Source organism: Propithecus coquereli, unplaced genomic scaffold, assembly GCF_000956105.1.
Source record: "Propithecus coquereli isolate 6110/MARCELLA unplaced genomic scaffold, Pcoq_1.0 Scaffold871, whole genome shotgun sequence".
Lineage (NCBI taxonomy): Eukaryota > Metazoa > Chordata > Mammalia > Primates > Indriidae > Propithecus > Propithecus coquereli.
In genome coordinates this window covers 319,338-342,661 of record NW_012154963.1, presented here as the reverse complement: position 1 = coordinate 342,661, position 23,324 = coordinate 319,338, and the positions used below count along the sequence as shown (strand labels likewise).

The 23,324-nt window shown below is 57.7% G+C and overlaps 1 protein-coding gene across 2 annotated transcripts in view; it reads left to right on the top strand.

Annotated features, from left to right (window-relative positions):
* Positions 1-2,403: 2,403 nt before the first annotated feature.
* The window catches only part of SEPT9 (septin 9), a 167,910-nt gene continuing 146,989 nt past the window's right edge, over positions 2,404-23,324 (top strand). For both annotated transcript variants that reach the window (XM_012664218.1, XM_012664214.1), the window contains exons 1-2: positions 2,404-2,515; positions 20,713-20,769. In XM_012664218.1, the coding sequence (XP_012519672.1) occupies positions 2,497-2,515; positions 20,713-20,769 (76 nt within the window). In that variant the 5' untranslated portion in view covers positions 2,404-2,496. The remainder of the gene's footprint in view (positions 2,516-20,712; positions 20,770-23,324) is intronic.

Here is a 23,324-nt window from a genome sequence, read left to right as displayed (position 1 = left end):
GGCCCACATGATCCTCCCACCTGTCTCCTGAGTAGCAGGGACTATAGGTGCTGCTACCACACCAAGCTTTTTCTTTACTTTTCTACAAGCTCTCACAACTTCCCCCAGGCCTGTCAGGCTTCTGCCCACTGCCCGCACCCAACGCCAGTGCCACGTGTTTCGGGTTTTAGTTACAAGAGCGCAGTCAGGCACTGCATATACGTTACCTTCCCGGTCACTACTCCAGGCTTGTGAGGTGTGGCAGGTGTCGTACTCCGCAATTATAGGAGTAAAAATTGAGGCTTGGAGACATTATATGGCTTGTCACAAACCACGTGGATAGTAGGAGGCGGAACTGAGTGTTTGAAAGATAATTTTTAAAAACTGGATAGCACAGTGGCCTGGCATGGGGACATTTAGTAGGAACAGAACAGCAGGATGTGGGTCACATGCCGTTAGAGGTACCATCAAGAAGAGGCGTCAGTGCTGTTCGGTGCACTCTACTCACTGAAGCAGGGGACGATACTGTACAGAGAGGTGTCTGTGAAAAAATAATAAATTAAAATGTGGCGCTTACACAGCTAAACCTCATGCCTCTCAAAACGCACCTATTTTATAGAATGCCTCACTCCCGCACCTTCCCTCCCTCTCTCCTGTCCTGAAGGAAGGTTCCGACACTCAGGACCCAAGGACACAGGTGTTACATCTCCAGCCTCACTAGAGGCGCCCCGGGGCCTGGGTGCCCGGGTGCCTGTGAACTATGACCCGCAGGCAGGCGTCTGAGCATGGGGAGGAACCAGCCACAGACAGAGAAGCCAGGGTCCCTTGCGACTCCAGGACCAATATCCTCTGAGGACGGGTGTGCACCAGGGCACCTCTGACTTGAACTAAGGAAAATGAACAAAGCTAACAACGTGCGTGAGACAGATTCTTGAGGGGCAGCCCGGGCGTCAGTGTCCGGGAAGTACCGTGGCGCTTACTGGCCAGGCCAGGGCCCAGCGGAAATGGGGCCCTGCCGGTACAAGCGGTGACTGGGCGTGTGCGTGGGTGGGGGTTACGGCTGGGGTGTGGCTATCCCAGATCCTGGACAGCTGTTCGCAAGCAGCGTGCACTGCCTGTCCCCCTGCCGTGCACCCCTCTCTCCCTCGGCCTCCTGGGCCCCCAGTCCCGCTCCACCATGAGGCAGGGTTGGCTCAGTTGGAGTCTGGTGACCACTCAGGTCCACCAACAAGCTCCACCTAGGGGTCAGGGCGGCTGGTGGCCAGGCCAGTCCCTCTGCAGGGCTGAGGCCGACATAGGACTGGGGAAGGGGAGCAGGGCGGGACAGACCCAGGGGCCGCAGCTCTCACGCACGCAAGTTTCCCACACTCAGAGACGAAAGTGCTTCTTGGACGCGCAAGGAAGGAAAGGAGAGGAAAAAGGGAAGAAGATTTTTTTAGTGGTGTTAATTACACTTTCGGTCTCCTGTGCACTGGGACAGCGAGCAGGGGAGCGTGCAGGAGCAGGCAGCGCTGCGCCCTTGCTGGGAATTGGCTGCGCCACCCTGACCCCCTTCCTTCCTGCGGGTCTGGGTCTGGCCTGGCAGGCGGAGGGGCCGCCCCTGGGCATCTCTCACGCCGACACTTCAGCCTCCGGGCTCCGCCACACCCTTCCCTGTGCCCGCAACCCCCGCCTGCCCATCTCCTTGGCTACCTGGCAAAGTCCTATTCATTCTTTAAAACCTTGTTTTGACTTCACCTCAATAAAACTCTGACACCACCCTCCTGTCAGGATTAATCACTTTTTCCTCTGTACATTAAAAAAAACCTGTTGTATTACGGAAACTTTTTGAAGGATGCAAAAGCAGAGAGAATTCTTCCGCACAAGTTTTGCACACTCTCGTCACTGCCTATATTACCTGGTTGTAAAGAGCGGGTCCCTGTGTCTTCCCGTCTACACCAAACGGAACCCGGCACAGGGCGGGGGCTCAGAGTTTTCCAGATGGAACAAAAATTATCACCTGGCCCAAAGCACCCATTTTACAGATGAGGGGACTGCGGCCCCGGCTCATCAGAAGAGTCACTGCGGTCTGCCCCTATGACCACGGGAGGAGCGGCGGGACCGGCGCCCCGTCTGCCCGGGTCTGCCGGGCCCTGGCCTGCCCCAACTCTGCGACGCTGCCCGCCCCGTGCCGCCTCCGGCCTCCACCTGCCGGGCCCGCCCCCGGACTCCCCGGGACGAACCATTCGCGCAGGGGCGGGGGGGGGGTGCTGTGGCGCTCGTGCTCACGGCGGCGACCCCGGCGCTCGGGCCACCCTGCGCGGTGGCCCCTCCCCGACAGGCGTCCGTGGCGCCCGCGGGCCCCGCAAGGTGCAGCGCAGGGACGCGGGGGACGGGCGCGGCGGGCACCTCTGCGGGGCGGGGCCGCTCCCCTCCCCACCCCCGTTCCTCCCACCCCGCCCGGGATTAGCGACCCGGGAGCCCGCGCCCCGCGGCCCTGCAGCCACACTGTCCCGGAGCGGCGGCCGCGGCGGCAGCATGAAGAAGTCGTACTCAGGTGGGCGCCGGGCGTGGGGGTCGGTGTCCCGCACGGGCGCTCTCACCTGCGCGGGCGCGGGCGGAGGTCCTGGCGCCCCCGCGGCGGAGCGGGCGCCCTGGTACAGGCGCTGGCGCGCGGGGCGTTCGCGCCCCCTCCCCGCGGGCGGGACGGAGGGGCCTCAAGGGGTCGAACCGCTCCCTCCACGAACTTGGCCTTTTCCTTTGCTCCAAGTCGCTGCGCTCTCGGGACCGCCAGGGCCGGGGAGTCCGCGCCCGTGCCCTCTGACCCCGGCACGGCTGGGCTGCTCCTGACCTTGGCGGGGATCCCGCGCCGCTGTCCTCAGCCCCCGCCCGCTCAGGTGTCTGGGGACTCGTCCTCCCCGTCCTCCTCCCTCGCACAGTCGCGGGAATCGCTGACTTTCCAGACGCCGCCGGTCGCTTTGGGTCCCTTGTGCGTCTGTGCGGGGGGAGGCGGACGGGAGGGGGCTGGGAGGAGAGCGTCCCTGGGTTCAGCCTCCCGGCTGGGATCCGGACCACCGCAGTTAGCTCCGTTAGTCCTCTACCAAGGGGGGTGCAGGAAGGTCTCCGAATGACACCACCCAGCAGTGCCCGAGTCTGGCAACTCGGGGGTCATCGTTTGCATCCGAGGAGCAGCGGGCTGACATCCCGACTCCGCTCCAGCACGTCGCACCTTGCGCACGGGGAGGGGCCTGACCGGGCTCTCAGATGTGCTCAGGACCCTTATAGGAGTTTCCCCTGTGATCCCCTGAAGTTCCGTTCACAGATTAAGGGGTAATCCACGCCTTCATTCTTTTTTAATTTTTTCCTTTTTGGTTTTCCCCAAAGGTGCGAGGCAGGATCCTTTGTCCTCCTCAGTCCTCAAATGATAAAGACCATCTCCTCTTCCTAACCCCGCAAACCTTCTATTTATTTCCTCCCCTTCATTTATTTGGACGTGAACCTTTCAGCCAAGGACCCTTGAATTAGTCTTTATGGGTAAGAGGACAGAATGATGGGCCTTAATTGTTGCTGAAGAGTTCACTTGGGCCATCCCCCTGCCTCTGGGCCATTTTCAGTTTCCTCCTGCTTTCCATATTCCGGAACCAAAATGAGTTTGAAAGAGTATCTTGTCTCAAGGGGATTATTTAGAACTTCCCCTAAAATATCCTCCTGGGTCAGGAGTTTAGGATTTTACCTTTCAGCCTCTTGTTGCAAACATGGCCCTTCACACACCCTGAGTGCAGCTCTGCCTGGGAGCGCGGTGGGCCGGTGTGACGGTGGGGAGGAGGGGGTTCCAGGTGGCATATGCTGGGGTTTGGTGCTGGGGCTCCCTCCCTCCCCAACATGCTCCAAATACTTGAGATGGTTGTGGGCATCGCTGCCGTGAGCGCCCGTTCCCGGGAATCTAGCCTGCCTGGGGATGGCCGCCTGCCCTGCCCTTGGCTCCTTATGCCTCATGGCCAGCTGGTGGGTCAGAACGGTGGGGGTGATCGGGGTCCTGCCAGGTCATAGGTCCTTGGCCTTTTCTGTGAGACCCTCCTGCACAGGAGCCAGAGGGCCTTGGAGTCTCTGTGCCTAGGGCTTATCCGGAGGAGGGGAGACCATCACGTGTGCCCTTGCTACTCTCTTCCATGCCTGCCCCACCCCCCACTAGGTACATTTTTTTTATAAAAGGACAAAACTTTTTGCAGTAGGTGGAAGTAGAGTTTCTGGGGTTAGTAGAAACCAGCTCTTGTAAAAGCAGCCTCTGTGGCTCCTCATGTTTACCTAAAGGGGTGGGGCCCCTCTGAGGATGGGGAGAAGGGAGGGTTTGGACCATTTCCAGTTTGTTCCCCTCCTGGCAGTGGGCCAGGGTGTGCTGGGTCACTCTGTCGCAGTTGTATGGGGTTGGGTTGGAGGGGGCAAGTAGGTAGCCTCTTGTCCCCATGCTGAGTGTCCTCAAGTTCTCCTGGTGCCAGCCTGTAGGTAGGGTGTTTGCAGAAGTCAGGCTGACCCCTTAGCAGCCGTCAACACCATGAAATTAAGGAAAACAGAGAAGGATGTTAAAAATCCCCCTAGCGTCTGAAAATCCAAGGACAACCAGGAAGATTTTTATTTTTTTACCTAGAATGGGTGGGATTTTTGCTTCTGGACCTATTTATGGGCTTGAAAATAAATAGAATGATTATAATGCATTAGCGTCCCTCCCTCTGGAGCAGTGCGGCCCTCAGATGCGCAGGAGTGCCCTGGGGCGGGAGGTCTTAGAGGGAAGTGAGATTGTGCGGGGCCTTGAGAAATGAGTAGTGGAGCTTGAAAGGGTCTTAGCCAGGCCCAGTGGTGGCGCCTGTAGTCACAGCTACTCCGGAGGCTGAGCAGGAGGATCGCTTGAGTCCAGGAGTTTGAGGCTGTAGTGCGCCATGATCGCGCCTTGAATAGCCTCTGCACTCCAGCCTGGGCAACCGGGAGACCCCATCTGTTTAAAAAAAGAGGGTGGTGTCTTTCCAGGTAGGGAATGAAGCAAAGGCCCAGGTGGGCCGCTGCAGGGTCCAGGGGGATAAGGGGGGTGGTCTCTACCTGGCAGCCCAGGGCCCCCCATCCAGGAAAGAGGTAACGGTAGTCTATGGGCAGTATGTCCCAGTGGCTACGCTCCTGGGCTCAGAGGCACCAGGCTCCTGGGATTAAGTCCCAGGCTGCCACCTCTCGCTGTGGGGACAAGGCACTTCATCTCACCTGTGTCATTTGCCTCATTCATTAAACAGTGACGATACTAAGTTGTTGTGAAGATTAAATGAGTTTGTTCACGAAAAGACTCAGAACTGTCTGCTCTGTAACTTGTTAGCTGCTGTCATGCCCATTCGTGTCACCGACAGTGGGAAGGACGAGGAGATGGTGTGTCACTGCCCTCCCAGGATGCCCGGGAGCTCCCGCCCACCTCCCTTGCCCCTGTGGGCTGGAGGCTGGAGTGCTGCCGGGGTCTCTACCCCGCCCCTCAGTGTGGGGCCTGTATCTGCAGCCGTCTGGTTCTCTGGGCTCTGGGTCACATGGAACTTGCCTCTAAGTGTCCCAGGCTCCCTGGGAATCCTCAGTGATGGTGGCAGGGGGCTTAGGGCTGCGACTGCGTCTGCATGTGCACTCAGACTTATTCTGGAAGTTCCTCGTGGCTTTCAGGAGATTCCAGAGGGTGCCAGCCGAGGTTAGGAAGCTCCACGCCACGGTGGCTTCTCTGAGGCCTGGGCAGGGAGGGCGGCTGCACCCCCAGCGGAAGCAGCGTCGGAGGTGATTAAGCACATTGGCTCGGCCACGGGGCACGTGGCTTCGCCCCCACCCGGTGCTCCAGGAGCTGACTTACAGGAATCGCACCCCCAGAGAACACTTCCCTGTCAGCTAACCCGGGTGACGGAGCGTGGGAAGGGCACGGACACAGAGCTTCTTCCTCTTCTCCCCCAGCCCCCCACCCCGTCTCTGCGCCTTCTCGCTGCCTCCTGTCTCCTCACGTCCAAGCTTGTTTGCTCTGGCACAGTCGGGGGACCTGGGCTGGGGAGGGAGAGCTGCCTTGTGCAGTTAGTCTATGGCTCTGTCTGACTCGGCCCCCGCAAGGCCCCCCGGTCATGGGAGAGCTGGCTGAGCCTGCGTCCTGGAGCAGCCCTCTCACCAGCCAGTCGCAGAGGTAGGGAGGCTGGGACACGGGCAGCCACCCTGCCCGCTCACTCCAGACCGCAGGCTCCTGCCGTCACATCGCCCAGCCCGCCCAGAGGGGTCCGAGAGCCGAGGACAATGAAGCTGGCAATGCCCCTGGGTTTGAGACAGCCCACCATTCACCTTCCTAGAGCTGCCCCCCGTGTGACCAGCTCAAGCCAGGACAGGCGTAGCGGGGGACGCAGGATTGCTACGTAGGAGCAGTGATCTGAGTCCATGTCCCGGTGGACGTGGGGGCCGACCCTGTGCTTGAAGGTCCCAGGTAGGTGTCTGCAGAGGACATCTCACCTGAGGACCTACAGAAGGGTCCCATCCCCCACTCGACTTCTCGAGCTGCCCTCCTCTGAGACCTTCTTGCCCTTCTGGGCAGCCCTGATGGCCCCGCACAGGTAGGACCTGGAGGCCGGCCCTTGTTTCCGCACGGCTGTTTGTCCGTGGGCAGTGTTGCGTGGGCTCTGCAGTTTGCTTAAGATGTACCTGATACGGAGGTTCAGCACACACCAGGGCAGGGCCCAGCCCGGGGCGGACGAGTGGCAGTTCCTTGGCAGATCGGCTGGCTTTGGGGTTCTTGGGGGGCTCCAGCGAGAGAGTGTGAGCTTTTGGGGTGGGGAGGGAGGTGACATGCTGGGCTCCTGGGCCTCTGTAGTTGGAGCTATTGCCTTGGAAACGCCCCAGCTCTGGGCTATTGCCAGGGATGTGTGGGGTCTCTGTGGGTGCCAGAGCCCAGGTGAAGCCCCCTGGGGCTTGTCCACAGCACACAAAGCTGCAGCCCCACTGTGCCGAGTGGCTCGGTCTCTGGGAGAGACCTCAGCCAGACAGTCCCGAAGGCAACTGCCGGTCACGTGATCTGGAATTGCTGACCAAAGGGGATCTGTCCTGGTGGGTGCAGGGCCCTGGCCAGGGCACCACCATGGTGTCAGGCATGGAGATTACGTGGCACCCAGGCCTCCTGGGCGCTGAGCTTCCCTGGGAGCAGGGAAGTGCCCCATGGCTGGTGAACTGGTCACCCCTGCCCCTTCCCTGATGGGACAGCCGTGCCTGGGCCCCAGGAACTTTGCCAGGAGGCCAGGCCTTGGCCGGCGTTGCCGGAGCAGCCCTGCTGAGCCATGAGGTGCTGGTCTCCCTGAGGCACCTGGCCTGTTTCGACTCTCCATGCAGATTCAGTCGTTCATTCCAGAAACGTCTGTCCAGCGCTGCTGAGTGCCAGGCCCTGTTTCCGTCCTGTGGCCGCACCCTGGCACCAGCTCTCGGGGGCGGGCTGGCCTTGGGTCTCCCTCTCCGCTCCCAGCCCAGTTTCTCTTGGCCTTTTCTCCCTGGCCCCACCCTGGGCCCAGGTCCACTTGCAGCCCCTGTGAAGGGGACATGGGGCGGAGCCGGCCCAGGAGCTGGTGGCTCCTGGGCGTTGCTTGCTGGTGGCCTCTTGGCAGCTCTGCAACAGCTGAGCTTTGTTCCGGGCCTAATCTGACCTGGTTCTCCGAAGCGTGACTGTTTGCGGCCTGAAAACTCCAGGACGGGAAACAGGAGCAGCGCAGGGAGTGTAAGATGATCCCAGCTGCAGGTCACAGTGGACCCAGGCTGCCTGCCCTCTTGGCAGGAGCCGAAGTCACCGATCGCCCTTCAAGCGCTGTTGGCTCGAGGCCTCCAGTGGCCCTTTGTGTCTGGGTGGGAGGAACCTTGAATGACTACTCTGGCCCGAGCGTGTGGGCCCCAGCTTCCCAGGGGCCCCCAGAAGAGCTGGGTTAGGGGTGAAGTGGGCCAGAAATGCCTCCCTGGGGCACTGGACTGCTTGCTGACTCCCGCCCCACACTGCCTGGGGTTTCGGACTAGCAGCTTTGGTAGGAGTGCCATCCTTTCCTGGTGTGGCTTCAGTCTCTGCCAAGGTGGGTCCATTGCCCTCTTTCTGGCTCCTGGAGAGGCCTGGCTCCGCCCAGGCCACTTAAGGGACCTGCAGTGAAGCCTGGGCCATGGCCGGGACCCTCTGGTCCTCCCAGCGCTGCGCCTGGGAGCCAGGGAGTGGGCCCTGGCAGCCGAGGAGGTCCCTGAGTGCTGCGTCTTGGTGCCTGGTCCTAGGCAGGCCAGGCATGTTGGGGCAGCAGCTGAACACGAGCAGCAGCGACCGTCTGCCCGTTGGAGATGGCCCCGGGGGGTGCGGTATCGGGAAGGCTGGGCGGGGCGCGCGGGCCTCGGGCGGCAGATCCATCTGATCCCGCATCCTGGGCGTCCTTTCGCGGCCTTCCCGTAACTGTGGCTCCCGTTTCCATCCAGAATCAGATCCCAGAGGGGAATAATGCCTGTGTAACCCAAGCCACTTGGAAGTGGGTTAAATCCAACCCCGGCCATCTTCCAGCCTGTTAAGGATGTGGCTAACTAAATCCAGAGAGATCTGGAGGGTCGTTTGCAAAACTCACTAATAAATACATGACTTTGGCTCTGTAGCCACAAGGGTCAAACATGGATTATGGGGGTGTTGGGTTATCGCTCAGGGGTGACCTGGTGGTGTAGACACTGTGTGGACACCTGGCAGTGGAACAACAGCCGAGTGCACACAGTGGCCGCATCACGGGGTGGGAGGAGGAGGTGGTGGATTTCTCACCACTGCTGGCATCACGCTGCCTCCGGCGTTAGGGGCCCAAGGTGTGGCAAACCTCAGCTACGGGCACGTGAGTCATTCTGGATGGCAGAGCCTTCCTGGAAGCTGGGGGTTAACACTTGAGCTGCCAGGCCTTTGCATACACTTCTTTTAAAAAAAAGCGTTCTAAAATATATTATGTATCTATTCTTTCTCTTTTGCTGTTTTTGTGGTTGTTGCTGTCCTCGGTTTTGTGCATTACTTACTGCCAAACGAGGTGCATGGGAAATTCAAAGGAAAAATTCAGCAATCTCACCAGTCGTGGCGTCTCTTTTTGTGTTCCCTTAAGTGCTTGTCCACATGGGTGCATGATATATTATTGGATTTAATTAGGCATATAGCATATTTTCAGAGTTGCATATTCCTCATGGAACTAATGTTTAATTCTGTTCTTTTCGCTTGGAATCAGCTCTCAGGCGTGGATTTCATAATTATCCCTCTAACGGCGGCTCTCCAGCACGCATGTCCCATAATTTACAGAACCATCCTCTCGCCAGCTCTCGTAAACGGTCTGGTGGCAGGACCCCACTTTTCCTTGATGATGGTGCGTGACCCTGCGGGGCTGCTGTCCTGAGTAAGGATGTCATGACAGCCCATGTTACCATAGCCGTGGGCTGGCCGGACGCTGGCTGCCACCCCAGAGCTCGCTTTGGTAACGTAAGTTCTCTGTCCACTTGCTTTTGGGTTGTCTTTCTGTGTCTTAGGAAACCAGCTATACTGATGCTTTTTCTTGTACATAAATTTCTCTAGGTAACTAAATTAAGAACATACTGTCCATGATGAGTTCCTTTCCTGCCATTCCTGGGATCGCCCCATGCCTGGCATGTGTTCTTACCACGGCATTTTACGAGGAGGTTTCAGGAACAGAAATGCATTTGTCCTGTTTGTCACTCTACTCATGCTGCGGACAAGTCCCAGGGCTTCCTTGTTTGCAAGGCCACCTCCTTGCCTCAGTCTTTGATGCCTTCGTGTGACGCCAGGGGCCCCAGGCAGCCTCCCCTTCCTCTGTCCCTTCCCTGGCCCTGCGGGATGCACCTGGACCCCAGGAGGCGTCTCTTTGCTCCCTGGGCCACCCTGGGTGCCTCAGCGATCAGTCACCCTACCAGCTTGTTACTTGCGCAGAAGTTTCTTCTGGAACCCTCAGGCTCTAGCGGCTGCCTGCCCTCTGGGTGCCATTTTGTTCCTCTCCCCTCCATTGTCCTCCCCATTGTCTCAGGCCGTCCTCCCAGGGCCCCTCTCCCCATCGGTCCCCAGCCCCATCTCTCTGTGCTGCATCCCTGGGTATAATCTGACGGCCTGAGAAAGGTCGAGTGAAACACGTCTCCCTCTCAGGTGACTTGGGGTCCACCGAGCAGAAAGGATCGAATGCTGGCACGGCCTCTCCCCGTACTATTTCTCCTCCTGCCGTAGGGGCAGTTTCTGATCGCGAGCCATCCTGCTCCTTGTCTAAGACTCTCCCCTTGGTCTGCTGGCCCAGCTGTTATCCTGCTCCTCTTTCCCACGTGTGCCGCTGGTTCATGGATGTGTGACGGGGTCGAACCAGGGAACAGAAACCACTTGAAGATTCAGGACGGAAGGTCTTGAACGTGGGGGATTTGTTCTACAGACAGTGGAAGAGGGGAGGGCCGAGCAGGGGACAGAGAGGTGACCAAGACAAGTCCAGGCTGTGAAGGGCTTGTACAGCCTTCAGAGGTACACCATGACTGTTAGAATGAGAAAAAAAAAATAACAAATCATAAATTTTAAACAACTGCTAAATGTCATAAGCATCACAAAATCCAGGGAAGTATCAGTCGACTACTGTCATATCTCTAAAGTAATAGTTTTCCTACTTTTTTTGGCATTACTTCTTTATGTGATAACTTTGAAATATTTTCTATTGAGAGAATAGAAAGAATGAATCATTCTGGTTGATCAAACTTAATTTTTTATTTTTGGTAGTTGAGATGCATAAAAAAATAGACATTAACACAGAGTTGGTGCTGCCGCTACAGATTTGTGTCCTCAAACACAAGAATTCTGATAAGTCCTATTCTCTGTGGTTCCCGTCAGGAAAGCAACAGAGGAGTCGGGGTGTCTGTAACTGTGGACTGCGTTGCTGCACGCAGCTCTGACCAGAGAGGCTTTCTGTTTTGACTCGCCATTGTGGATAATCGAATCCTTTGCCTGTAACTTCACCTCTGGTGACGAGGATCGTCCCCCGTGGACTGGACTCTTACATTTCAAATCTGGCTCCTCCCCGCGGCCCACGTTTTTCTGGCGCCAGGCACTGCCGGACATGCTCATGGCTGCGGTTTGATGCTTCTCAGTAGGTGGGGTTGGAACGGTAAGTGGAGGGACCGTTCCCGGAACCCATCTCCACGCTGGCGGGCGAGCGGTCACTGCACTACGCGCGGAAATAACTGAGCGCTACATAAATATAACCCATCTCGGGCCAAACCAAACGTCTTTCCAGTTCAACTTCTCCTCAGCAGCAACCCTCCATTTGCAGCGCACACAGGCGCGTCTGCGATGGGCGGGAACTCAACGGAAGTCGACAGTGATCTCAGCTATACTTAATACATTTTCCATTTTGTACATTTTACCAAAACGTTTGACCATGTGACTGTGTTGCTACAGCCCTTCTCAGTGCCTTGAGAGGGACGTGTGTAGGTGAAGGGTGTTCAGTGTCTAGAGGCAACCTAGAGATTAGCAGCAAGGCACCACGCCCCCTAGATCAGAGGATGACAGGGGGAAGTCTTGTCACCAGACTCCAGAGGTCAGCGTCACCTGGTGGGAGCCCGAACAAAGATGGGCCTATCTGGCAGGAGCTGGAACTGCGGAAGAGACAAAACCTGCTGCTGGAGAAACCTTCCAAGGCAGAGGAAGGAGAGGACCACCCTGGTCCTCCCTCGTGCCTGCCTTCCAGTCTCCTCCCAAGCTTCTCGTTGGTGAAACCCAGCCCAAAGCCAGCAGACCTGGGGACCTGGACACCTCCACCTGCAGAGTCAGCTCTCCTGCCCCACGAAGGGGGGCCTGGAAGAGTGAGGAATACGGGCAGCCAGTAGCAGCGTGGGGGGTGCCAACAGGAGCTCCCCCGTCTTCCCCTCCAGCAGCACCCATGGGCAGCCCTCACCTCCCTGCCGTTAGACAGGAAGAGGGCCCCTGTTTCCGAAGCAGCCACCCCACCACGGGGGCCCCTGGCCCCTCTGGCCTTTGCTCACCTTCAGTGGTAACACTGATGACTGTATTTTCTGGAGAGTTCAGTTGTGAACTTGGTTTCCCATCTGTTACTGACTGAATTGTGTCCCTCCAACAAAATTCATATGTAGAAGCCACAGCCCCTGATGTGACTATATTTGGAGAAGGGGTATTTAGGGAGATCATTTAGATTGAATGAAGTCATAGGTAGGGGCCCTCATCCAGCAGGATTGGTGTCCTTGTAAGAAGAGGAAGCAACACCAGAGATCTCTCTTCCCCCCTCGCTTGTGGACAGAGGAAAAGCCACATGAAGACATGGCAAAGAGGGGGCTGTCTACGAGCCAGGAGGGGCCTCGCCAGAAACCAACTCTGATGGCACCTTGATCTTGGACTTTTGGCCTCCTGAACTGTGAGAAAATAAATTTCTGTTGTTTAAGCCACTCAGTCCATGGTATTCTGTCATGGCAGCCCAAGATGACTAAGACACCATCTGTGTTAGTCAGGGTTCTCCAGAGAGACAGACCAATAGGAGAGAGATGGATGGATGGATGAATAGATGGATGGATGGATAGATGAACAGATGGATGGATGGATGGATGGATAGATGGGTGGATGGATGGATAGTTGGATGGATGGATGGATGAATAGATGGATAGATAAATGGATGGATGGATGGATAGATGAGTAGATGGATGGATGGATGGATGGATAGATGGGTGGATGGATGGATAGTTGGATGGATGGATGGATGAATAGATGGATGGATGGATAGATGAACAGATGGATGGATAGATGGGTGGATGGATGGATAGTTGGATGGATGAATAGATGGATAGATAAATGGATGGATGGATGGATAGACGAATAGATGGATGGATGGATAGATGGATGAATGGATGGATAGATGAATAGATGGATGGATCGATGGGTGCATGGATAGATGGGTGCATGGATGGGACAGGATTTATTAGGGGAGTTGGCTCGTGTAGTTGCAGGCACTGAGAAGTCCCATGACAGGCCATCTCCAAGCTGGAGACCCAGGCAAGCCAGTAGTGTGGCTCGGGCCAAGTCCCAGGAACCAGGGAGGCTGATGGTGTAACTCTCAGTTAGAGGCCAAAGTACTGAGAACCTGGTGTATCCCAGCTCCAGGAGCGGGGGGGAGGGAGGAGAGAGACAGAGACAGAGAGAATGAGAATTCGCCTTTCCTCTGCCTTTTTGTTGGTGCCCTCCCGTCCCCCAGCATTGAGGGTGTATCTTCCCCACTCAATCCACCGACTCACATACCAATCCCCTCTGGAAACACCCTCACAGACACCCAGAAACAATGCTTTACTGGCTGTCTGGGCATCCGTCAATCCAGTCAAGTTGACACCTGAAGTTAACCCACCGCACCATCTGAGCAGGGTCACTGTGTGTAGAGCACCTGCTGTGTGCCAGGTGCCACAACAAGCTCAAGACCAGTGGTGAGTGGACAAGGACTCTTCTCTCCTGGAGCTTACATGCAATAGAAGGAAACAGAAAATCAATCCATCCATCAACTCGTTAGGAAAAATTTCAAATAGGAATAAGTGCTATGCAGGGAATTAAGATAAGGTGATTCCATAGAAAGTGACCGACAGGTTGAGTGAGAAGGGGTCTCAGAGAAGGTCACAGCTGAACTGAGATCAGAAGGACAGGAAGGAGGCTGCGTGCAAGGCTCCTGGGTGGGAGCAAGCTTGGTGCATCCCAGGGACAGCGAGAAGGCCGGAGGGCTGGAGGGAGCGGTGGGGAGGAGGAGGGACGCACAGGTCAGAGAGATGGGGCCACATCCAGGATCCTCCCTCCAAAGCTCAGTTACTCCCTCTGTGAAAGGGGGAGGATGCGGCACCTCTGAAAGTCACAAGGCCAGCACAGCGTCTGACCTGCCATAAGCCTTCAGGAGATGGCCGGTGTTGCTGCTGCTGTGACTACTACTTTGTAATTACCAGGAAAAATGAGGTCACCAGGCTTTGCATTTACAGCAGTGCCAGGGTGTCAGCAACTTCCCTGGGAGACCCATTTCCCCTCGCTAAGTTCGCAAGGGCCTGGCACCCGAAGGTCAATGGACTCCAGAGGACCAGCTGCCCAGTGGACTGGAACATTGGTCCATGGTCCAGGGCTCTTCCTCGCCAGCAGAAACACCTACTTGGGGAAGTAAGTCGGCAGCAGAAGGGGCTTGCAGGGTGCGCCCTGGATACTCCTGAGGTGCGTGGGTCACTCAGACCTCCTGGGGAGCCACCACAGCTGCCGCAGGGAGCTCAGAGACACTGGGCCGGAGTGGTGGGGAGATGGGGCAGTTTCCTCTTGGTTCCCTCACCCCCCGCCCCCCGCCCCCCAGACTGCCTTCCCGCGAACAGAGACTCTCGCCTGGGTGTGTGAAGGGGCTCCGGGGGCCTGGGCGCCCTAGGGAGGCGCTAGTCTCAGGAGCACAGAGATGGGCTTGCTGCCCTCTGCCCGTGTCTCCCGGTGGCTCTAACCCCACCCCTTCTGCATCTCGTTGCTTCCCTGGCCTCTCTATTTGGCTGCTTTGGGAGACATGGAATCCAACACATAGGCCAGCTTCAAAGGCTACTGCTCCTGTCCCGCATCCCGGTGGGACCTACCTCCTGGCCTTGTCGCACGGCTTCTTGGAGGGAGCGGCATCCAGAGCAGGCTCCCAGCCATTGGCGCCTCTGGCTTTTTGTGGCTATTTTGGTCAGTCATGGTGTGCAGAGCTGAGGCTCGAGGGCAGGGCTGCCCTGTCCAGGGTCACATGGCTCAGTGTTAACTCTCAGAACTCGGGCATTCACCTCCCTCCCTGGTCACTTCCACCCATGGCCGGTCTCTGGGTGGATGGATAGAGGGAGGTCACTAACGGCCAGCTCTGGTTGGCCGTTAAACCCGCCTCTCTGTTCTTCTGCCAATCCATGACCCCATCACCTTCTCAAGTGATGAATTAAATTTGAATTTCAGATTAACAAGGATTAATTTTTGGTATAGGTATATCCCATAAAACATTTGGGATATACTTATGCATAAAAATTAATTTTTTTAATTGTTAAAATTGTTTATCTGAAATTCAGGTTTAACTGAGCATCCTGTATCTTACGTGGCAGCTACATGGTGGGATCAGAGTCCTAACGCCCACTGGTGAGCTTTCAGGGACGGGCTCTGTGGCTTCCTGGTTGGCACCGATGTCCCATGATGGGAGTGGCCGTTTGGTAGCCAGCGTGAACAGCATGGCCCTCGGGGGCACACGAGCTGGTCTCCCTTCCCCGGCCTGTGTGCCGGGCACGATTGATTGTTAGCATGCCACCAGGAGAGGGCTGGGCCGCGTTTGGGTGCCCTGGTATCCACAGCTCCTCGAACGGCGCCTCGTGCAGACGAGATACTCTGTAAGTGTTTCCGTGGGTCTACATGTCGTAGATGTGGAAACTGAGGCTGAGGAAGATGGAAAACTTGCCCAAGGACACAGTAAGAGCTGGAGGTGGATTCGCACCCCGATCTCTCTTACTCCACATGCGAAGCCTTCTCTGGCTTCCGGGCCTAACCCTGACCCTGACCCAAACGGGGCTGAGGGCGCTGCACCAGGACCAGCGTGGCGCCTCCCTTTCCTTGGCACTTTGTAGCTGGGTGGACGGTTTGCTCCCATGGGAGCTGATGGGCTGGAAGCGCCCCCTCTTCACAGGTCTGAGCCAGCAGCTGGAGAAGGGACTAGAACCCCCGCATCCAGGCCAAGGGCTCTGCTGAGAACACCCTCCGCAGCCTTGAATCTTCTGTGGGAGCGCAGGGCTTCCTCACCTGTGGATAAATCAGTTGCCGCCTGGCCGTGGGGGCGGGCTGTGCCGGGAGGGGCTGCTGCCCCCTCCCCAGTGCCCCTATTCAAGGCTCCAGGCAGCAAGGGGCAAGGGCTGAGGGGAGGTGGCCGCTATCTCCCTATCTCAGGTTCCCCTGGAGATAAGCCTGAGTGTTTGGGTCGTGTAAGCCTGGAATGTGACTCTTCACTCTGCACCTGAAACCCTTGACTTTGACCCAGCCCTTCACAGCTTCTGTGGGCCAAGGACGAGCCAGGCAGAGGGAGGCCCCCACCGAGGGCTGCCGTGACCCATGTCGCCCCGTCCTTTCCCAGGGGCTCTCTCAGGAGTTTTGAGAAAAAATTGGGAATTGATTCTTTTCTGTAGGAAGTTTCTCGTCATGACTGAAAGTGGATATTTGTGCACAATGGGTCCTCACGGCACCTCCTCCGGCAAAGCTCCCTTTTGAGAAAAACTTTAACTGAGAAAGGAATGTCCGGGCCCCATTTGTTGTTGGCACAGAAGCAGAACAGGGGTGTAGCGGTGTCACCTCCCCTAGGACAGCCTGGTCCCTGCTCTGCCCCAGGGGCTAAGATGTCTGGGCTCTTCGAGACCCCAGGGGGTTTGGAGCTGTCCTGGATCACGGGGTTGGGGGGCATCTGGAAGGGTCTGGAAGGGTCTGGAAGGAGACAACCACTTCAACCTTGTAATTCACCAGGTTCTCTCGTAACAACTTGGTTAAAAGAAAAAGTAAAGGCCTCGCACTGACAGTATCTTCCCCGTCCAGGTCCCCCAAGTTGTACGCACTGGGGAAAACCCATCAGAGAAGCTCGGGGCTCCTGGACACGCGGCCAGCTCCCCTCTCTGCAAGGCTGCTCCCCAGGGGGCTGCACTTGGTGGGGTTGGGGCAAAGGGGCCAGGAAGGTGCCCGGCAGTTTGCCTGGTGTCCACGGCCTGGGAGGGGGCTCTGTCGTGGGGGGCTCCGTGCCCTGAATGCTGGTCCACAAGGAGGACGCGTTTGGGGCGTCGAGGTCTCCTCTCCCCGCCCAGGATCACCCTCTTCCTCTCGAGCACCAGGAGCCCCAGCTTGAGTCTTCCTGTCTTGTCTCCTGCTTTTAAGGGCTCTGCTTTTTCCTGCTTGGAAGGCCGGCCAGGCACGGGCCCCCAGCTTCCTGCCGTCTGCTGTCTCTTGACCTATCTTATCTGAAGTGTGTTTTAATCTCACGGCCTTGGCATGTTAAGTTTTACTGATGTTTGTCACCGGCCTGGGTTTGTGAACATATGTGAAGCGGCCTTTGCCCTGGCCTAGGTGAGCAGATGTGAGGTAGGCAGGTTCCCGGGACCAGGTCTTGGTGAGCACCCAGTCGGAGCTCCCAAATCCTGGCTGTTCTCTCTGGATCTAGGAAACTGCCCCGTCTTCTCTAATGTGCCCCTCACTCACTGGGGTCTGGGGAGGGGTTTTGACTCCTTGAATGAAGAGGGAGCCCAGTAGAACTGACACCCTGCCTTGGGGTCGCAGCGCCCTGGCCGTAACGCACCAGGTACATTTTGTTAAAATGCATCAGCGCTGGACAGCCAAGCTTTGCTAATAGATCCCTGGGTCCAGGCTGGTTTACATGTCTGTTGTATAATAATAATAATATTATATAATTATCATAATAAGCAATGTAGTAATAATACCATTTATTGGATGTTTACTTTGTGCCAGGCACTATACTAAGTGCTTATAATGTGTGACCTCATTTAAGCTTTTTTTTTTGCTTAGATTTACGTTTTTTTTTTTATTTAAAAAGGTTTTTGATACATTATTTTCGTACATATTTATGGGGTACGTGCGAAGTTCTGTTACGCACTTAGAATGTGCGATGGGTCAGTGGACCGAGCCAGGGTACTCAGAGCATCCTCGTTCCATCTTAACCCGTAAGTCAGCACCTTCTCCGTCCCAGTCGCCCATGAGGAAGCTGAGACTTCCATTGTGGAAGTCACTTCCTGGGGCCACAGCTGGTGCCCCGTGAGGTCTGGATTCGAACCCCGATCTTCTAACTGCAGACTTTCCTGCCTCCTTTGCTTCTGAGAGCTCCTTCGGTCTGACTCCAGACGCTGAATTTCAGTCGTCTTCTCTCCTTCCGAATATGTTTTATTTTAAAACCACATAAAAATAACTCAATTCTCAACTGGAACAACTGGGTCGTGAGATGTCTTGGGGGCTTTTCCAGCTACCTCTGTGCTGGCCTCAGCCCCAGGCCTGAGTAATTAGGTCTGGGGAGCCGAACGTGAGCTGCTTCTGGCTGGGGTCTCTTCCTGGGGGGTGGCGGTGGCGGCAGGGGCTGGTGGCGGCTGGTGGTGGCAATTGTGCCGGGCCTGGAGGTTTGCTCGGTGCAGGGCGATCCCCGGCTGCTCTCCCTCTTGTTAACGGAGCTCGCTTTGATCTTCCCTGTGCCAGGGGCCGCCAGGCACCAGACGGCCGTTTTGGGAAATGAGAAAAATAAACAGTGTAAATAAAACAAAAACTCCACCCGAAAAATCCCAGACAGATACTGTTTTCCCCATCAACGTTCTGCTACCCCCGCCCGGGAGTGGGGAGAATGGGCGAGAACGTTTCTCAGGGGTCAGATGTCCTGGGCTTGTTTAGCCTGGACGCGCCCTCTTCCAGTCGACTTTTCTGCCGGAAGCCAGAGGACAGGCGGCAGGGGTGGGTGTCTGGCTGCCCCAGCGAGGAGGACAGGGCAGCCTCTGTCACCAGCGTCCCCTGCAGAGATGTCGGTCTCAGCCGGAAGTGACTCAGCCCGTGGGAATGTTTGTCCCGGTTTTCTCTGATGGGCTGGCCTCTCCGCACCCTGTATTGTTTCCCTATTGGGGGCACAGTGGATTTGTGGGCACAGCTGTCATTCATGAGTGCCACTCTCAGCCTGGACAGTGATCCTCTCAGTGGCTCATTGACGTGTGTGCGTGGGGCCTGTCACTGCACATAGTGTGTCTGTCAGGTGCGTTGACAGGCGATCACAGCTGCCGCGAGAGTGAGCTGAGCCAGGGTCGGGGAGACCCAGACTCCCCGTGCGCTCTCAGCAGCCTTGGGGGCAGGGTCTGTCTCCCTCCTCTCCCCTCCCCTCCCTGCGGCCCTGGGCAGCCCTCCAGAGCCGCACTCTTGCCTGCCCTCTCCTGGTCTTAAGGGGGCTGTCAGTTCTGGGAGTCAGATGCGGGCGTTCCCGCCCTGTGCCCCCCGCAGGTCTACGGGACGGTCAGCCTCTCTGTCCAGCGGGGCCGGCCTGGAATCCCTGGGTTTCCCCAGCAGAGCGTCCCCTGCTTGGCAGGCAGCACCAAGAGAAGGATGCTGCGTGAGGTCGCGGGCGCGGCGGGGTCGGGCTGGGGGCTGGAGGAGACCGCAGCGGCTGCGCCACTCGGGCAGTGTGTTCATCTCTGAGCCTTGCTTCCCTGCTCCATGAGACCAGGGTGGCGGCGCCTGTCTGCCAGGGTCGTTGGCTTGAGTGAACGGACAGCTTGCGACCTGCAGTCAGTGGGCAACCCTGTGTCATGTTCCACCCCACCTGTCCCCTCCTTCACGGCTTGGCTTGGTCCTTGCTGCCTCCTTGAAGCCTCCCTGGTTACTGCGGGCCTCAGTGCACACGCCCTCCTCACGCCGCGTGCGTTTCTCTCAGGGTCTCTGTGCATGGCAGGCGGGTTCGACTAAGGTTGCAGCACATCTTGGGGTCCCCCCAGCACTGGAGAGGCTCAGGCTTAGCATTGACTGCCCATACCAGGTCCCTGAAGGACAGAGCACGCGCGGGTATGGGCCTGGGGAGCTGGACATGAAGGCCAAGTGTGCAGGTCACTCAGCGGTAGCTCCAGAAGCTCTAGAGACAATGCCGGCTGCATCGTTTACAGCCGGTCACAGTTCAGGGGTGGGTTTGTGGAGTGGGCAGATGGACGGACGGACGATGGATGCTGCAAGAGCCTCTCCTTGGACCAGCAGCCAGGGTGGGGGTCAGATGGTGGAGGCTGCAGGGTGTGTCTGGGCCTACACTGGTCCCTTGTCTCACTGTCGATGGCTCTGCTGGGCTGGTCGGGGTGTCCCTGCAGCTGTCTGAAGGATGGCTGCATGGCGTTGCAGGGGACACCTGCAGAGCGCCGTGTCTGGCACCGCCTGCCGCTCCTCCTGGCAGCCTCTGGGTTTGCTCAGCTTAGCACCTCGGCAAATCCCTCGAGTCAGGACTTGCCCGCCTTAAGCCTCTCCAGTGCGCGCGAGCGCCGGGCCAAGGGCTGCGTGTGGGTGGAGGGAGCGCGTGCCACACGGGGCTGCACTAATCTGGGGCTCTGTCCTTGTTCCCTCCAGCGGTAGGAGGTGAGAACAGCTTGTCCCTCACCTTCCCCAAATCCAGCCGGCTCCACCCAGCCTGGGAGTCGAGGGGCTGGGTCGGGGCTGCCCCCATGTTACAGACCCTGGTGTAGGGAAGCCCCAGCCCGTAGGACAGGCAGACACAGGCTATAGGAGGGGTGGCCTGTGCGTGGCAGGGCACCAGCTCCTCTCTCCACCTGGAGATGGCCAGGGTGGCACTCTGCACTTGAGCAGAGCCCAGATTTTGGAGTGTGATGGATTGGGTGTGTTCTGGGCTCAACTCCTAGTGGCCCGGGCAAGCCACCGAGCCCAGCCAAGACTCAGCTGTTATCTGCAGAGCAGGGGTGGTGAGAGTGAGTGGGAGAATGTGTGTGAAGGGTTTGGCCCAGTGCCCGGCCAGCGGCCAGCATCTAGATGGTGGCCCCTGTCATCACTCAGGTCCAGGCTTACCTGGAAGGACGAGAGCCTCTGACCCCAGAAGGGTCCCATTTCTGGTTCCGGAGCCCCTGGCAGGAGCAGAGGCCAGGACACGCCAAGCGTTAACCACCCACCAGGAGGGAGAGCCCCAGTGGCCTCGTGTGACCTTTGCCCTTTGTCTCTGTCTTTAGGAGTCACGCGGACCTCCAGCGGCCGTCTCCGGAGGCTTGGTGACCCAACTGGCCCAGGTAAGCAGCCTGTCCTGCCATGGCCTCCTTCCTTTTCCTGGTTCAGGACTGAGGCAACCGCCCCCCACCCCCCGGCATTCCTGGGTGAGTGGGGCCACTTGCCCCTTGCCCAGGGAGATGTCATCTTTGATAGCTCCAGATAGAGGTGGATTCCAGGCCTGTCAACACTGCCCTGCCCTGGAGACCATCCTCATGGGGGCAGGGGCCGCCCACCTCTCCCTGGTAGCCACCCCAGGCATGGGGAGAAGGCCACGTGCAGGACAGAGGAGAGAGTGGCGGATGGGTACCGTAGGGCGGCCGGTTTGAGGTGCTGAGGGGATGGGCATGGCAAGAAAGAGTGGCTTTGACCCAGGGCTGCCCGGTACCGGTTCAGTACTTGTGGCCCACCGAGGCTGGTCCCTGCAGCCTGGCAGGGTTGCAGATGCTCCCGGGACAGAGCAGCTGGGCTGGTGTTACCCAGGATTTCATACGTGGATTCTTGGTGGTGGTCACTGTGCTGCTCTTTCTGCTTTTCCTGTGTGTTTGAAATTTTTTCACACTAACTGTGGGGAGGTGGGGAAAGACACGCCCCGAGTCAGAGCTCTGGGGCAGGAATAACTGCTCATAGGTGTGGAAGGGACTCCACCAGCCCGGGTCCAGCCTGGGCAGGGAGGGGACAGAGGGCTGGGGCTGGGCCTGTGCGTTGTCTCCCCGCTGGGTGTCTCAGGCCGGCCTGACCCCTGTGTGGCCATCACAAGCCCCCATGTTCATGAGTCCACCTTGTTGCTTCTTGGCTGTCACTTCCAGCGCCAGGCTGGGGGACATACACTTGCCTGGTGGCCTCTATTTAGAGAGAACATTGGGTCACAGAGATGAAGGGACTCACCACCCCTGGGAGATGAGAAGCTCTGAGCAGAGCAGAGACGGCTCCTCTGCATGTTTGTGCTGGGGCCACTGGGAGAGGGGACATCACGTTGACAGGCAGGCAGGGACTGTGCCCTCATGGAGCAGCCGTTGTAGGGGAGACAAATTAAAGAAGGACACGGAGTGAAATCCACACAAATGGAGCATCTGCGAACTGGGCCTGCCTTCAGACCCAGGACAGGGCACCCAAGGGGGCCCAGGGCACGTGCCCGCCTGGAGCCCACAGCCCCTGAGCCCTGTCTGGTGGAATTTTCTGGATGGTGGGTTTGTTCCACACCTGCACTAACCCATGTAGTAGCTGCAAGTCGTGTGACTCTATTGCCCACTTGAAGTATACATTTTAAACTTTATTTCATTCATTCACTTGCACAGAATTCGTTAATTAACTTATTTTTAATTAATTTCCACTTAATACCTATGTGTGGCTAGTGGCTATGGAATTGGACAGTTCTAGTCTGCATTGGCTACCTGGGACCCCAGAATTCTGTACCCAAAATGTTCCTGAGCCTACTTCTGCGGGGCCAGCACAAACCTCTCCCTCCGTCCATCCTCCGGAGGCGGACACAGCGCCAGTGGGCTGCGCGCCCCCAGGCCTGTGGAGTGGCGATGGTGGCTCTCTGCAGGGAGTGGGGCTGGAGGGGATGGCGTGTGCATAGCATGCGGGTGACGTGGGGCCACATGTGGGCGTGCAGGGCCTATGAGGCCCCTTGTGGTGCAGGATGGGACTGGGTGTGGGAGGAGGAGGGTGACGCTCCGGCTGGAGGCCTTTGGGGCGGCTGAGTGATTCAGCACCGCGGTTAAGAGGGGCTCCACCCACCGCAGCCATGTTGGGCCACTAACCACTGGACGGCCCAGCTGCTGCTGTGTTTCTGGGGGACTTTCTCTGGGCCCCTCGCCTCTGCAGCGGGTCTGCCTGTCCATCTCCCTCCATCTCCAAGGCCAACCCGGGCTGGATGGGTGGGGAGGGCCCCAGTGCTCCTGGGGGTGAGGTCTCCGGAGGCTGGCACCCTGGGCTGCGTGGACATGGCCTCTGGCTGCTGCTTCCCATGCTCAGACTGGACAGTTCTGTGCCGTCAGCACTTGGCAGCCGTGACCACAGCTCAGCTTGGAAGCCTAAGGCATAATTTGCTGAAGCCCAAAGCTGCAAGCCGGTGATCTGGGTTTGCATGGGTCTGCCTGCTGACACGCAGAATCCTCCCCGTGCGCCTCCGCGGGCTGCAGCCCAGACACCCTTTCCTCGTCTTCGGGGTGTCTGGCTCCATCCCTGCCTCCCTGCTGCTCAGACCTAGGCCCAGGCAGAGCTTCTTCCCTGGACCCTCAGCCTCCCTGGTCTCCCAGTTCCGAATCCCCATTTGGAGCCCAGGCCACCGCTCAGCCTGGCCTCTTTGTCACACTCTCTGGCTGGTCTCCTGTGTCTAGGACTCTGCACCCCGTTTCCTGCCCAGAAGGGCAAAGGTTCTTCTCAAGGCTGTTTGGGACTAGGTCAGGGATGGCAGGAGCCATAGTCCCTCAGCTTACGCAATGCCCACGGTCAACCCAAATGCTCATGCACTTTCTCTCCTTATATTTTTATTTTGTTTTGTTTTATTTTATTTTATTTAGAGACAGTCTCACTCTGTTGCCCGGGCTAGAGTGCAGTGGCATCAACCTAG